The sequence below is a fragment of the Lineus longissimus genome, chromosome 10 (assembly GCF_910592395.1).
Source record: "Lineus longissimus chromosome 10, tnLinLong1.2, whole genome shotgun sequence".
NCBI lineage: Eukaryota > Metazoa > Nemertea > Pilidiophora > Heteronemertea > Lineidae > Lineus > Lineus longissimus.
This window is the reverse complement of record NC_088317.1, coordinates 12981668-12997774: the sequence shown is the minus strand read 5'-3', so window position 1 is coordinate 12997774 and position 16107 is coordinate 12981668. Positions and strand designations below refer to the sequence as shown.

Sequence of the window (16107 nt, the reverse complement as noted above, 5' to 3'; positions counted from 1 at the left end):
GAGGTGTCCTAAACTAAGAAGTCGAGTTGAATGGAAACAACCAATTTGGAACCAAAACCTACTGTCCTTATTAAAGAGGTTGTCCTCAATAGAAAGGTGTCCACAAAAAGTAGGTCCACTGTATATGAAAGTACAAACCCTGGTACATGTAGTGACATCATCTCCTCGATGTGGACACCTGCAAATGCAGCGACAATGTCACATCAGTTATTTAATTCATCGTCCTTTGTGCAGATGGCACCACCCATCAAGCATGTTGGTGACGAATAGTGTCGCAGCATTTCGTCACCGAGCTCACACGAAAATGCACTGTCATTCATTCAGCCATAAGTGTAAGACTGTAGGGTTGTTTCCAACCAAAACATGTTCGAAATGTGTCAAGCATTCGGAACACCCAAAGACTGATTAGAGAAGTCAAAATTGAATGGAAACAACCAATTTGGGACCAAAACTAGTGTCCTTATTGGAAAGGTTGTCTTTAATAGAGAGGTGTCTTCTAACGGAGGTTCCACTGTATATAATGTAGGAACCCTGGTTGTGACATTGTCCACTCCTCCAGCTGCACACCACCAAATCCACAACAATGTCACACCAGTTATTTAGTTCATCATGCTTATGGTCATTGTACTTTCATCTTATGTAAAATGTAACTTTTTACACGGTTTCAATAAACGATTTGTAATTTGTAAATTATAAATTTCACTAATAATTTGACGCCGCCAATTCCACTGGTCTTCGAAATACGTAAGCTACACTGTTGACGACTATGACACTCCTCACAAACCACATTGTGAATCAGACGCCGATAGGCTTGTTTTGACTTAGAAGCCCGCCCATATCATAATATATTCATGTATTCATGAAGTATGAACTCATTTCTGTCCCATACAACTCTAAGAACAGTCAATTTCTCCTTAAATCATCACCGAAACCGCGATATCCGCAGGAAGATCGTTCTAGTGTCCGAAAATGCATGATCTTACAGGGGCGCTAACTCGACAAATAGAGGGGATCTATGGGGATCTATGCGAGTTTTAGGTCCTGCAGGTCTCGAACTTGTAAAATCTGTAAACATGCCTCCAAATCCCACTATGATAATGAAGAGATTGCCCATATCTGGAAGACTGTTTTGAAACCATCGCTAATTTTGGAAGATCGGTGCCCGGCTATTTGGTTTTAAAAACCCTATTTTTCCCCATCAAAACAGCACTTTTCATTATTCAACTGACAACTTATTGTCTGAAGACTTATTTCATAGCAGAAAAGTACCAATAACTCTGATTTGGTGCGAAAAATCTAACTTTATTTGATGACTTGATTTTCCCTTGGCCGTGGATCGAGTTTGTTTACAACATGCAGCGCCATCTTGGAAAAGCCGTGACGTCACCGCGATATCCTCCTTGGGCCTCGACCCTCAAACCTATGAATATTCATTAGTGGTCTTGTCTCCGATCCACGGCCAAGGGAAAATCAAGTCATCAAATAAAGTTAGATTTTTCGCATCAAATCAGAGTTATTAGTACTTTTCTGCTATGCAATAAGTCTTCAGACAATAAGTTATCAGTTGAATAATGAAAAGTGCTGTTTTGATGGGGAAAAATAGGGTTTTTAAAGCCAAATAGCCGGGCACCGATCTTACAAAATTAGCGATGGTTTCAAAACAGTCTCCCAGATATGGGGCAATCTCTTCATTATTATAATGGGATTTGGAGGCATGTTTACAGATTTTACAAGTTCGAGACCTGTTTAGGACCTAAAACTCGCATAGATCCCCTCTATTTGTCGAGTTAGCGCCCCTGTAAGATCATGCATTTTCGGACACTAGAACGAAATCTTCCTGCGGATATCGCGGTTTCGGTAATGATTTAAGGAGAAATTGACTGTTCTTTGTGTTGTATTGGACAGACATGTGTTCATACTTCATGAATACATGAATATATTATGATATGGGCAGGCTTCTAAGTCAAAACAATAACAAACTCAACTGCATCTCTACCGTGTATCGCGTTGTGCATTGCCTAGTTTATTTCGTAGTGTATTTTAGCGGAGACATTATTTCCGCACTTTGGCCACGCCAAACGTCTTTTTTATTCGTGGAAGTTAATCTGCTCTGTAAATTTTATTTTACACAGGAAGAATCCACACCAGGTATTGCAATATTTCATGTCTATTGGTATTTTTGTGTACTGGAGCGCACCAGACAGTGAGACGTGGATATGTGTTCAGTGCTGGTGCTGTCAGCAGACTGAATCTGATTGCCCATAGCGATTAGTAATATGTGTCGTGATCACGTGATGTGAAGTCACCGCGGTATCCTCCTTGAGTGGCCATTGACCTTCACACAAGCCTTAGTACTCGTGTACATAGCATTTACTGTCCTGAGAAACTTTCCTCGGATACCCATCTTGTGCAGTTTGGTGAAAAGACAAGTTCTGTTTATAGCATCAAAGGCCTTAGAGAAATCAATGAAACATAGAAATGTTGACTGTTTTTGTAACTTCCTGTTGCGCAGAATTGTGGTTAGTCCATATATTTGATCAATACAGTTCCTATCTGCACGAAACCCATTCTGCTCATCAACGATCAGGTCATTTTCCTCACAGTATTTCATAAGTCTGTTGTTCAGGACCGCACTATACACCTTACTTATGGTAGAATTTAAGCTTATCCCCCGGTAACTGAGCGGGTCTTTACTGTCTTTCCCTGGTTTCAGAATAGGGTGAATAATACTGTTATTCTAAATTCCTGGTATCCTTCCACTCTGAAAAACCCGGTTGAAGAGGCGAAATAAGCTATCGGTCATTTTTGGTGATTTTAGTATCTCGTTCGGAATTTTGTCTGGGCCGCACGCTTTACCTAGTTTAAGCTTACATATAGCTCTTATGGCAAGCCGTTCGTCCAATAATTAGGAAAACCTAGTTTTATTGAAAAAACCTGGTTTTCTTCTTAAAAAACTTAGTTTCATGGTCAAAAACTTAGTTTCATGGTACATGAAACTAGGTTTTTTAAGAAGAAAACATGGTTTTCTTCCCGAAAAGTGTGTTTTCAACAAGAAAACTAGGTTTTCTTCCATAAAACTAGGTTTTTAAAAAAATAACTTATTCTTTTTAGATAAAGTGTAGGTTCCATGATTTCTCTTCAAAACCAAGTTTCGAAAAAAGAAAAAAAAATGTTTTCATCCAGCTATTTGACTAATAATTAAAACAACCTAGTTTTTTTCATAAAAACCTGGTTTTCTTCCAAAAAAACCTAGTTTCGTTGAAGAAAACATGGTTTTTTCCATGAAACTTGGTTTTTTAAGAAGAAAACCTAGTTTCGAAAGAGGAAAACCTGGTTTCAAAACAACCTAGTCTTTTGCCTCAGCACTCACGTGGCTCATTTGGGGCTCCCCTGTCATGCTTGGGCCAGTCCGGGACGAGGTAAAAAGACTAGGTTTTGAAAATAACCTGGTCTTTTTCATTAAAAACTTGGTTTTGAAAAAGAAATGCATATAACCTTGTTTTATTCCACAAAACATAGTTTTCTTCCATGAAACTAGGTTTTCTTGGAAAAAGCATAGGTTGATTTTAAAAACCAAGTTATCTTGTTAAAAAACCAGGTTTTTAAAAATAACTAGGTTTTTTTAATCAACGTATGCTTCTTGCAAGAAAACCTAGTTTCATGGAAGACAACATGGTATTCTTCCATGAAACTAAGTTTTTTAAGAAGAAAACCAGTTTTTTTTCAATAAAACTAGGTTTTCTTAATTATTGGACGAACGGCTTGCCATAAGCTCTGACCACTTCAATTCGTGAGATATCTATATTTAGAGTATGAGCGTTAGGCCGACCATCAGCATTGTCAGTCAGTTCGATTTCCTCTTATTGCCTCTGAATTGCTTCATAGTGATTCTGATCGAAATATTGCACATTCTCACCATTATAAAGCGTCTCAAATTAATTTTTCCACTCGGTCATTATGTCCGCTTTGTTATGCGAGATAGATCTGTCGGGCATGCGCACCGCATCAATCAGATCATGGCGCTTTTTGCCTGGACCAAGGTTTTTCACCTCATTCCAAAATGCCTTTGGATCATCTGTCCGTAACTGTTCTATCCGATCCATATAGTTTCTGTGGAAATTGCGCGCCAGCCGCCTAAATGTTTTGTCAAAGTTCGATCGATCGGTTTTAAATTGTAGCAGTAAAGCACGTTTCGTTTTACGGTTTCCTTTCCACCTTAGATATTTGCATTCTTTCTCAGCCTCTTACCCCTGTCTTTGAAATGTATTTTGATATCTTTAAACGTAAAAGTATCATCCATTTCATCACGCTGTTCCTTAACTATTTGGTCATATGCGCTATCTACCGTCCTTTGTTCCGAATGTTCGCTGATAAGCCTATCACATACGTTTATTATTGCATTTCTGCGCCTAGGGTTCTCAAGGAAGTTCAGAGGTACACCATCCATAGCATATCTACGGTGATTTACATAACAGTTAGAATCTGGTGCCGTACCTATGTCGTCAGTGTATACATCACATTGTATGACAGTTTTTATGAATGAGTGATACGATATTCTTCGCGATGCAAAACCGATTTCCTTTATAACGTCGCTCATAAGTGTCACGTCGCAGCCCTTAACTCTATCGAAACAACTGCTAGGTATCATCATATAATCCACAACTGACTTTCCCTTTACCGAAACTGACGTGAAATTATCATTAGTAGGAAAACGACCATTTATGATACACAAATTTGTATCCTGCAGAAAGTCCAATAAGTGATCACCAAACCTGTTTGTCCCGATGTCGAGTGGACACCTAATTGGTAATGCAAATATTGCGATGAAACATTCGAATCCCCTCGCCACCTTGTTGACCATGCTTGGCAACATATGCCCGAAGTATCACACTCAAAGTATGAACCACGACCGTCAAAGAACTACGGGGAAATTTCCCATAAAATTTGCAGTGCATCCAGGAATCAGTTCATTTGTACTCGTTGTAGAAATGTCTTCTTGGGCTATGCTGAGCTTATTTGCACTGTGTGTTAATGGTGTCACGAACATGCATTCCAAGAGAAGTCAGAACTGTATAAGCATGAAGCTGTGTACACTGTTCATGCAGAAAGTTAGATAACATGTTCATAGTGTGGATGCACTTTTTGCACGCATTACCTACTAAAAAGACACGTTTGATCCTTTTTGAGTGATTAGGCACAACAAATTTGGAAGATCGCTTTTCTGCGCTTTCACATGGGCACAAGGTTATATCAAATTGACTTTGTGTGCCATCGTACTGGACAATAGTTACTTTGCGAACTTCCTCAAACCCTTCGTCGAAAAAAGAGAATTTGCCATTGAGTCCAGCTAGTCTATTGATGCCTGGAACCGGTATTTCATCATCATCATCATCATCATCATCATCATCATCATCATCATCATCATCATCATCATCATCATCATCATCATCATCATCATCGTCATCATCTAAATAGGGTCGAAGGCCAGGGCCTGTTGGCCAGTGACAATGAACATGTTGAACATCAGTCAAGACACATGGTGCATCCCCGTTTTTCTTGTATAAGACCAACAAACCATGTTTAAAGACCCTCCAGTTCTTGTTATTGATATACCGTGGAACGTCCCTTAGCGGAGACCTCTCTTTTAAGGACAACCTCTCTGTTGAAGATGCTAGTTGTGGTCCGAAAGTTGTTATTTCCATTCAATTTGACATCTGTAATCGGGACACCTCTCTATTTATGACAGCACTTGTCAGTCCCGCGGGTGTCCTTGTTTGTGTTGTTTTTGTCGGGAAATGAGCGCGTCAGGTACTGCACATGACAGCACTCATACGGTCAGCAGAAATTCGGACAAAATTTCCAGATATGGCATCCGGTTATGCATGCGGATGAGTTAGTTCACCTTGGTAACGGCTTAGTTACTTCGGTTACTTATCAGTGCGCTTGCGTAACCAGATGCAAAATCTTGAAACTTTGTACCGACTTCTACGGACGGAGGTATTGATCCATATCATATATATCAAAGGTGTATTCGAGATACTCGAGAAAGACCACCAAGAAATATGCCCAGAAATGTGGTCAAAGTGCAGCAAGACAGATGGATGTACCCGGTATTGGCCAGATCCACTTTCACATCATTCACCGGAGTGGATCATCAGTAGGGGAAAGACCAACATGTGGAGAGTCCATTTGAACAGAAACCCCATCCAGACATTTCCAAACACACCAAACTGTTGTAACCTCGAGTTCTGCTCAAAGTGAAAAATAAGGTACAGTGTTCCGCAGTGTTGGTCTGAGTGGTCTATTTTATGATCAAAAAGAATAAAACTCGTTCTAAATCAGATTTGTTTTATTTCCAATTAAATTGACTACCTGGTACATGTAGTAGCAAGTATACATTTAATCCATACTTGCTTGTACCAGGAAAGTTCCTCCATGCTAGTACCTCCCATCATGATCACACAGGTCCATCTAGATTTACAAGACACAATGCCAGTTACCCCAAAAGTTACATTTAGTGACGTGTTGACTTCGCGTTCGGCTCACCAACCATGCAAACGTCATGGAAATTTCATAAGAAATTGCGATACCCAAGTCCGAAATTTCAAAGATGGCCGTGTGTTCCCGAAATCCACGTGATTCCTGCCGGATTTGCATTACCGTCACGTATGAATAGCCACCGCGTGAAACACAACGTGCCATATTTTAAATTTCGTGGTAAAAAAGATGATTGAGCATTAATTTTTTGTGCGCACCATCGCATATCAGCCTGGCCATTCCTTCCTAAACCTTGATGATGACCTTGCCGAAATTATCTTGACCCGTGAAGAGACTGAGGAACGCATCAAGCATGTTCTCAAATCCGTCCACTATTCTTTCACGGAACTTCACCTTGCCCTGAAATCAGAGTTATAAATTGATCAGGGTCGGTAAGGGGTCGTGTATTTATTTCTTAAGCACAACTGTTCAGTTCCCCCTCCCATCGCAGGCGTACGCAAGCGCCCATACACCACCTGCGTACGTACGCACAAATATCGTCAGTCGATATCTGTGTAAGCAGCCGATGGCACAGTTGATGTCAAGCTGTAAATTAAACTCAATGAAACTTGTTTCTGAACAAAACTAATTTAATACGTTTGAATTTTTTTTAAAAGCCTGTAGCCTAAATATGATTTCGTAACATGATTTTCTTTCAACATGGTGACAGAATGTTCATACATCCCAAGCCATCGGCCTTGTTCGGCCAAAGTAAATACATGTAAAAGCATTATTGTTAAAGTTGGAAATAGCGCGTTGCTCTTACCTCCTTGTTCAACTTTAGCATTTGTGCAACTACCTCACCTGCTCTTTGCTGGTAACTGGATGAGATAAAGCCTTTGATGGTGATTTCATTAACGATAATGTACATGCTGTTGAAGTCGACTGAAAAATAAACAAGCATTCTAAAGGGAGTCTGACCTAAGAGCTCGTGCATAGAGAGGAGTGTGGCTTCTATAAGTGACCTGGAGTATAAGGAAGGGTACGTGCACTGAGAAGGAGGTGCTGATAGAAGTCAAATTTGTGTAAAGCGAAGGTTACTTGTAAGGAGGTGAAGATGTTTTTTTTTGTATGAAGGGAAGGGTGCGTTAATAGAGACGAAGGTGGCTTGTAGAGGTCGCTTGGGAAATTTCTTTTGGATTTTGCGGTATAGAAGTGTAAATTTCACTCACTCACTCACTCACTCGCTCACTCACTCACTCGCTCGCTCACTCACTCGCTCGCTCACTCACTCGCTCGCTCACTCACTCGCTCGCTCACTCGCTCACTCACTTGAGGCGAAGATTGCCTATGTCACTTGCAATAAAATGAAGTGCACGTGTATTGAGAAGGAGGTGGCTTATTTGAGTCACTTTGTGTAAAGAGAAGGGCACGGGTGGGGAGGAAAAGTTGTATTTTAAAAGTTACTTGTTCTAAAGGAAAGGTCACGTGTATATACGGAGAAGGAGTTTGCAAGTATAAATCTAGGTGTAACGGAAAGGTGGCGCATAGAAGTAACTTGGGGTAAATGGCGTACATATATGTACAGGAAAAAATACGCTTACAAAAATGTGTTTATACCCTTCAATGGCGGTGTCTTTTTAGCATTTTTCGATGTTACCGTTCTGAGTGTTCCCCTAATTGTTTGGGAACGCTGAAGGCCGATTGGCCCTTTTTTCTGTTTCTCCCTATTTTGTATCTTTTAACTCTGCATGGCTCTCATTTATCTCTGAGTAGTACCTCTTGATCCACAAAGCTGTCTATCGTGTCGAAACGCTGAAATATTGGGCACAACAATATAAAGCGTCCAGCAGTTTACAATACTCACTTCTGTCCCTTTGCTCCGGGGTCTTGTTGTACTGCGATATTTCACCAACGATGCAGATGCGGCCACCCTTACGTACAGTGCTCAAGACGGTGGCGAAAGTGGTGCCTCCAACCTACAAATAGAATGGCCATATGGACTCGAGATTTGCTGGAAGTATAAACACGATCAGTAGCCGTACAGATTTTTGAAGTGCGATGGTCATATTGCCATCATAAGACATGGAGAAACCTGGTCAAAAATAGTAAATGGGTCACAACCCACCGCGAAGTTACGGTGTTTAACACACCCCTCCCCCTCCCCCTCGCCGCAAGGTAGTAAACAGTCCTGCTACTTACGTGATCAATGAAGCAGTCCACGCCGTCTGGAGCAGCCTCTTTCAAAGTGTCCGCAAGGTTTGTTTTCTTGTAGTTGTAGACGTAATCAGCTCCGAGTTCCTTTAACCAGGCACATTTCTCATCGGTCCCCGCGTATGCTATCATTTTGCAGCCCTTGATGAGAAGTTGAAAAGAATAGGAAAAGTTTCGTTCAATGTTTACGGCGTTGCCAGGTTGCCGGACTACCTGAATTAGTGGTAGAATAAGCGTTACTATGATTGCTCTTCCACCTCTTTAACATTCGCAATCATCCCACACCGGGACACAAATCTCAGAAAAGAAAGCGTCATGAAATATCTAGAGATTTTACCCTTCTCAAGTGACAAAAAATCCAAACGTGGAGCGCACACTGAATAATAAAGCCATTGCCTATATGTATCGAAGCAATGATGGATTGATGAGCAGATGGAACATAAGCGACTGATATTTAGCATGGATTTAAACTACTAGTATACCTACCACAGCTTTGCCAATTTGAACTATGAGATAACCAACAGCTCCTGCAGCTGCGTTAACGACCACAACCTCTCCCGCTTTTGGTTGGCAAACATCCATTAGAGAACAATATGCTGTCAGCCTAAGAAAAGAATGAGGTCAGTAGTTTTTAAGCAAGGAACAATATGTTATACATGTTTATTCCAACGTTGACTTTCTATTCTCAATTATCATGGTTCCACGTTTCGAGAATGCGTTAGCCTTCGAGCGCATACAGCCTAGGTCATCCCCATAAGAAATATGATATTTAGTTGTAAGAGATACGCCCTGCAAAGTCCGAAGCAGGATGGGTGATTTTGGCTCGAACCCCATTTTGGCCTACACTCGGACTTACCCCTACATATTGATCACACCATGTTTCTCTGGCTGATTTAGGATGATATCGTATTCAAGCAACGACCCGCCACACCTGAGGCGGCCAAAAACACCACAAAACGGACACACCTTGTTTCGGAATCAGAACTGCGGTACAGAATTGAAGAATAATACACGTGCCCAGTAGATATATATCAGCTTGCAATGTTAGTGAGACGTCGTTCCATAAATTTGCTGGTGTGTAATGCGAAGGGATCCGGAGGCAAGCACACTTACCGTGTATGCGATGAGATATTTGCTGATGATAATTAATTTTTTTAGCTTTTCCTCCGAATTGTTATGTGGTTTATTATAGACCAAAATGATGGCTTTGGCTTACAATAGGGAACTAAATACTCTTTGAGGGACAGCTTACCCTGGCATTCCCAATGCACCGAGGGCATGTGATGGTGACAGGTCTCCGAAGTCCGGTTCGATGCTCGCGAAGGTTCCGTCGCTGACGAAATGAGTTCTCCATCCTTGTGAGTTAAGTACGAGGGTTCCAACTGGAAAGTTCTCATTCTTACTCTCTATGACTCTGTAATTGAAAGACATGGTAAAATTTCGTCATGCGAATGATAAACAGAAGGGTTCAAACGTTATCTTGATGTTTGTTTGTTTGTTTAGTATCAACAGAAGTGCAGCGGCACTACACATTCTAAGGGAATCGACTCGATCTCCAGTGCAAATCCGCCATTGGTGACGTCATCATGGCGCCAAAAACTATTTCTCTTGACTTCGATTCAAATGTCTTTTTCAAAATGTGAATCGAACGATAACATCAGCTACAAACATTCATCATCAACTTATTGAACTTAATAAAGACAATTTATGGAGAAAATATTGTACGTCCGTTCCCTAACCTCGCCGTCCCCAGTAGCCCCTCTAAATGTTAGAATGCTGCACTTCAGGCCCTCTTCCCTCCAACAGAACATTACTGAGCAAGCCTTTCGTCTGTATCATCATCCAGACTTTGAATGGATGACATCACATTATATTAAATTTGTAGCTTCAGGCAAAAAAATCTGATTGTGATTGTGGAGGATTTAGGGGAAAATGTGTTTCATTAAACGTATAGTATGTTTATGACCGTTCAGACGCTTGTTGAGGACCTTGGTTGAGACGAATGAGCGGCCATGTTTGTGAGGTGCCTCTAAAAAACCTCCGGTAAAAATTATGAATATATCGGACGCAAGTTTAAGGTGAGTGATCTTGACTAGAATATACTTTCATCAACATGTCGCTAAGCCATTGGTCTTGTAGTAATTGGGTTTTAGGGTTCTAACTCTCTGTAAGAGGGAAAGTTTACCGAACCATTGGGCGCAGGGTGTCTGGAGCCGAATCGGTAGATGTCGTCCTGGGTACCCCTAAAAGGTACCCCTAAAAGTTACCCAGGACGATCCTGGGTACCTTTTAGGACAGTAAAAGTTACCCAGTTTGAAATTCGCGCACTTTTGAAACCTGCCGACGAGGTTCTTGAAAACGTTACTTTAGCGTTTTGCAGTGCACGAATTCATTGGAATTTTTGACACCTGTCAAAACACACGTGGTCAAAATGCGAGTTTCTGCCGATGATTTAGATGGCTATTTCATCACCATCATCATCATCATCATCATCATATTGCCGTATTAAATCCATTTCACTCCGTTTATGTGCAAAAAATACGATTTCAACAGATCAACAGATCATCCTTCTTGATGAACTGAGCTGAATTCGTGCACTGCAAAACGCTAAAGTACCGTTTTCAAGAACCTCGTCGGCAGGTTTCAAAAGTGCGCGAATTTCAAACTGGGTTACTTTTAGTGTCCTAAAAGTTACCCAGGATCGTCATGTGTACCTTTTAGGGGTACCCAGGACGACATCTACCGATTCGGCGTGTCTGGAAGTGAACGTCAGTGTACATGGTGTAGTGTAAGTTTTTGATAATTGGACTGTAGAGAGCCCTGTGTATGTAGTTGTATGTGCGGTTGTAGAGAAGAGTATGTCTAATGTGTAGTGCACAGGTAGTTTATTTTCGTATCGGTGTAGTGTGGAGCTCCAGGGATATTATAGTACAAAGTAAAGCCAGATATTAGTAGTGTAGGTCAGTGAATCTTTAAAGCTGATCCGCCCAACTATTGTTTGACTTGGTGGATTGTATTTGATGTGTATATATCTTGTCATTCATGCTGTATATATTGAATATTCCAGTCCCTCGAGAATAAAGAAAGACTAAATGATAAGAGGGTATTATCTGTCCCACCATTGTCGCTGGTGTTAGAAGGCTCATCCGCGACAATGTGATTTTTTATATTTTTGCATCTAACATTTTCAACATCTGATTAGACTGACTAATATTCATGACGAAAAAGTTTTAAATCTATAGGGTGAAGTTGTTGTTTTGCCGAAATTAATCGGAACGTGACGACTTACCTGGCAACTTGGTTAGCCAGCCCACCATATATCGATGACATCACTTCTCCGCTCTTATGTTGAAATGCAAACCCTCTTAAAAGTAAACATCACTAATATTTAGTTCTTTTCAACCGCCAATTCAAAGGAAAAAATCAAAATGTGTGATCTGAATCAGAAAGTGGAATCGACATGGGATGTTCAAATATCACTTGTCTAGTTCACTTTCTGTTCGTAGGTGGCGCCCATGTATTGTAAGGCGGGTAAATTATTCATGTCCCTTGTCCATTTCCATTCAGCCGAATATGCAGCCGCGGTCAACGTAAAGTCTGAACCCCTGGTAGGGGTCACTACTTGTGTCGAATAAGCGTCGTGTTCGGATGAGCGAACAGGTTTTTTTCTACCAGAACAATAGGTACTAATACCAGTGTCGAATAAAGTGTTTTTTTATATAGTTCACGCCCACTGTACTTAGTTAACCTCAGGAATGTGACCAGAACACATTTACCAAAAGAGAGTGGTGTGGCACAACACTAGATTATTCTCAGGGTATAGGTCTAACCAATGCTCGTTCACGGTGTCAACAAGCCGGTCAACTATGACACTGACTGCCCAGTGCTGTGTAACACCCACTATTCCCGTTTAGTGACAAGAGGTCAGCCAAGTAACTTTGGCCTGATTTATCTGAAAACACTTTAAATCTCAACAGGTTTGCAAATGTTTGATTTTGGCTTACTTCATATATGGGTCAACGGTCAGGTAGACGGCTTCTGCGAGAAACTCTGAAAGAACATAAAAACATGATTGTTGCTGTACATAACAAATGTAATGACCTTCAAGTCTGTTCAAGGGGCAACTTGGGCGTGGCATTTACTTGGCCAGGAGGATACTGATACTACTTTCCACCATGAACCGCAACTTGTAGTATCACACTAATGCTGATCTCAAATGATGCGAGGATCTCAAATTTTTTACGGGTTAGTGTTTATTTTAGGAGATATGATAGGGAAATTTCAAGTGTTCATTTACTTTTTACCGAGGTGACACGTACACACTTGGCGAATGCAAAAAAAAACCCAACCCAGAGCAAACGCCTACGTGCGTGAACCTGTTTCGCGTCAAGGTACGAAAACACCCTTTACTTAGGTTCAAACTTGGACGATCATGCATCGCCTCAATAGACATACCCTGATGTAACTTATTATGCAGACATTGGACATACTGTTTTAAAATGGAAACAAATTCAAATACTGAAAGAACTTTCTTCTAAGTCTTGTCATAATCGTCTGATAAACATTCCAGATTATGATCATCTCATCTACTGATTTCTTTGACATATTTGACATCACACGTACCAAGCATGACAGGTATATGCCGACATCAAATCATCTTCATTGTAACCTTAGTCTGGTTACTCCAAGTTATAACAATTTAAATAAATGGTCACCGCGTTCACATTCACAAATCATAAGCTTCAATACAAGTCGTGTATGTCAAAGAGTTTAATCACAACATGTAATCATCGTTTATGGCTTCACATAAAACTGGTCGATATATAATGTATATGTTATTATATCCAGTCACAAAGGCTGTCAACCGGAAATAATACAGTCTTTCCTCCGACATATCGGTCACAGGAATGACCTCTTGTCTGGTCCCGAAGACAACAGACCATTCTACTGGATGTCTCAAATGAACGAAATGATCAAGATTTAAGAACGATCTAACAGGATATGTTTATCAAACAGGAGAAAACTTCCAAGGAAGGAAACATACCAAGGCACTGTGAAATGATTTTGAAATGAAATCATCATGACAGCCATTTTGTTTCTACCTGTTGCTGCGGATGAAGTAGATAACGTCTGCTAAATAGCCAATCGTCTGGGTGTGGTAAAAAGCGAGACATTTTTGCTGCAGAATATTTTTGCGTACGTGACCTACTCGCGAAATTTGCGAAAATAACCTGCGCGCGAAATTTTTCTTTTCTGCATTACCTCTATTCACGAAAATTAAAAACCGTAGAGTTTGAGGTTTTTAAGAAACCTTCGCGGTTCAAACTGTTTTGATGAGAACCTTTTAATAGATCCAGATTGAAAATGATATATTTTACTACCTCCATCCTTTGGGTCCGGCAAGGTTTCCTCGTGGAAGGTGAAATCATCTTTGCTCACATGGCCCAGTAGAGGTCCCCGTACTTTCCACACCTTCGCGACAACGCCCATTGTCTATTCTACAGCTCGCAGAGTTCAGTCTTTCCAAACGAACAACTTGTTTTCAAGTGAGGCTTAGGTTGATTCTCCAATGACTACGTTTTGTAAAATATGCATAGGCATGTGATTTATCGAGTGAGTGTTATCATTTAACCCAATTTTTTATGATTGTCCTAGTTCCACTCGCTATCGTGCTCCTGTGTCTATATGCTCAGTCAAATTTTAGAGCAGCAGTCTGGTTACTCCAAGGTCATATGAATCATGATGATAAGGCGGGTGATAAGGCCCTAAACATGCCAAAACAATACAAAAGCTCCTTTCATCTCTCCCGAGGTGGTGTATGTCGGTTATATCCCGCCGATTTTTGTCTCGTCGAATTGTTGAAAATAGCAATGAATTATTCATTACACCTAAATAAGGAGCGATGGAATAGATTAGTTTTAACATATTTTTATTCAAAACAATAAGGATTTGACGTAAGTTTCAAAGAAACTTATAAATGTCCTTTCCTTCATGGTAAACAGTACAACGTGTTTTACAAACAAAGATTTACATACAGGTGATTTTAGTGAAAGATAACTGGTGGTGTTTTGTCAACAGAGTTCTGAAAAACGGTTCTTACATGGGATTAGGTGGTAGCGGCCTTTGAAGGGTAAATCTATTTATACGAATAATAAAAATCTGAACAGCGTTTATGATAGATACATTTTCTTCTAAGGTAAAACGAAGGTCCCCAGATAATAGAATTTGCAAATTTTATATTTGGAATCCAATTAAAGTTTTCAAAGAGTGTTGCCCGGAGGCGGTTGAACCTGGGGCATTTTATGGAATTTACATTTAAAACATACAAATAGTAGGTAAGAGCAGTAATTTTAAAATCCTGTGATTGTGTTGATTTAAATTGAATACTGGAGATTTGACTGAATCCACAACCCCATTTTCTACATGCCTTTTTGCCTTCTTGCCTTTCGGTTGCATCGGCCGAAAGCAGCTTTGACCGCCAACGCGCTGACACAGGGATCCTTTCACATTTCGCACGGCGAGGGCACGGGCACGCACTTGAGAGTCCACTGAAAGGATCCCTTGGAGTTAGCTATTGTGTTTTGGGCGACAACAGTCCTGGTTGAATCTCGTAGTACACACGTCCCAAGACCTTTGCGTAGAACTGTTAGAGGTGGCGACAGGACATTAGACTGTCTTGCAGATTATTGCACTTGGCAACCCATCACCTATAATTATATCTCTTAGTTTGATTAATTATATTGATATCAACCGCGATCTAGAGCTATCATCATTCATCACAAGAACTAGTCAACTTAATTTTTGTAAAATGATTTGATAATTTATGATCTATTTGAAGTATCGCTACGCGCGCGTGCAGAGAGACCGCCAACCTCATTGCGCATCACCGGAACTATTTACATCGACGTCGTTCCGTCCCTGCTTGAATTGGCCGCCATTGTAATCTGAATGTGGTGAAATAGCTGCTCCACGAAACTACATGACTTTTTGTGGGTTTTTTTATTCCAAAATTCCAAAAAAGGTTATAATATTGCATTTTAAGTCTCTGTCTGAAAAATTTCTCCCCCAAACAAAGTAATTTTGAGGGGTTTTATGCGCACTATTTTTTTGTAGCTGAGAGAAAATTACTGTGTGATCAGGTTTGTTCGTGCAGACGATGACTTAAAGCGAGCTGGGTTTTGGCGCTTGAACAGTTTTAATCGGCTCAAAATTGGAATGAATATTCACTTTAGTACTATCAAACAGGGTAACATCACAGCATCCTTGAAGATCTTTTTAGTAAATCGAGACATTTAAAGCATTTTTTCGAGCATTCTTCCCGCGTACATTTGTGTACATTTACATGCAATACACGTGCAATGGAAGCCAATATTGGCAGAGATAATATGCTTGAATATTATCGCTGCTTTTCGAGAA

At 40.4% G+C, this 16107-nt stretch overlaps 1 protein-coding gene across 1 annotated transcript; it reads right to left on the bottom strand.

Moving 5' to 3' along the window:
* Positions 1-6331: 6331 nt before the first annotated feature.
* Positions 6332-14281, bottom strand: LOC135494950 (prostaglandin reductase 1-like). The gene is made up of 9 exons (XM_064783322.1): positions 14073-14281; positions 12696-12741; positions 11981-12055; positions 9944-10105; positions 9178-9295; positions 8680-8832; positions 8345-8456; positions 7304-7422; positions 6332-6897 (listed from the first exon to the last, which is right to left on the bottom strand). Exons 1-9 carry the CDS (start codon positions 14179-14181, stop codon positions 6784-6786), a joined length of 1008 nt encoding a protein of 335 aa, XP_064639392.1. The 5' UTR covers positions 14182-14281; the 3' UTR covers positions 6332-6783.
* Between the last annotated feature and the right edge of the window lie 1826 nt (positions 14282-16107).

Coding starts and splice junctions, on each gene's coding strand:
- LOC135494950 (XM_064783322.1), bottom strand. CDS start 14,181: ATGGGCGTTGTCGCGAAGGTGTGGAAAGTACGGGGACCTCTACTGGGC. Junction 9,296..9,943: donor GGTGCATTGGGAATGCCAGG/GTAAGCTGTCCC, acceptor TTCTTTTCTTAG/GCTGACAGCATATTGTTCTC. Junction 6,898..7,303: donor TGCTAAAGTTGAACAAGGAG/GTAAGAGCAACG, acceptor CTCTGATTTCAG/GGCAAGGTGAAGTTCCGTGA.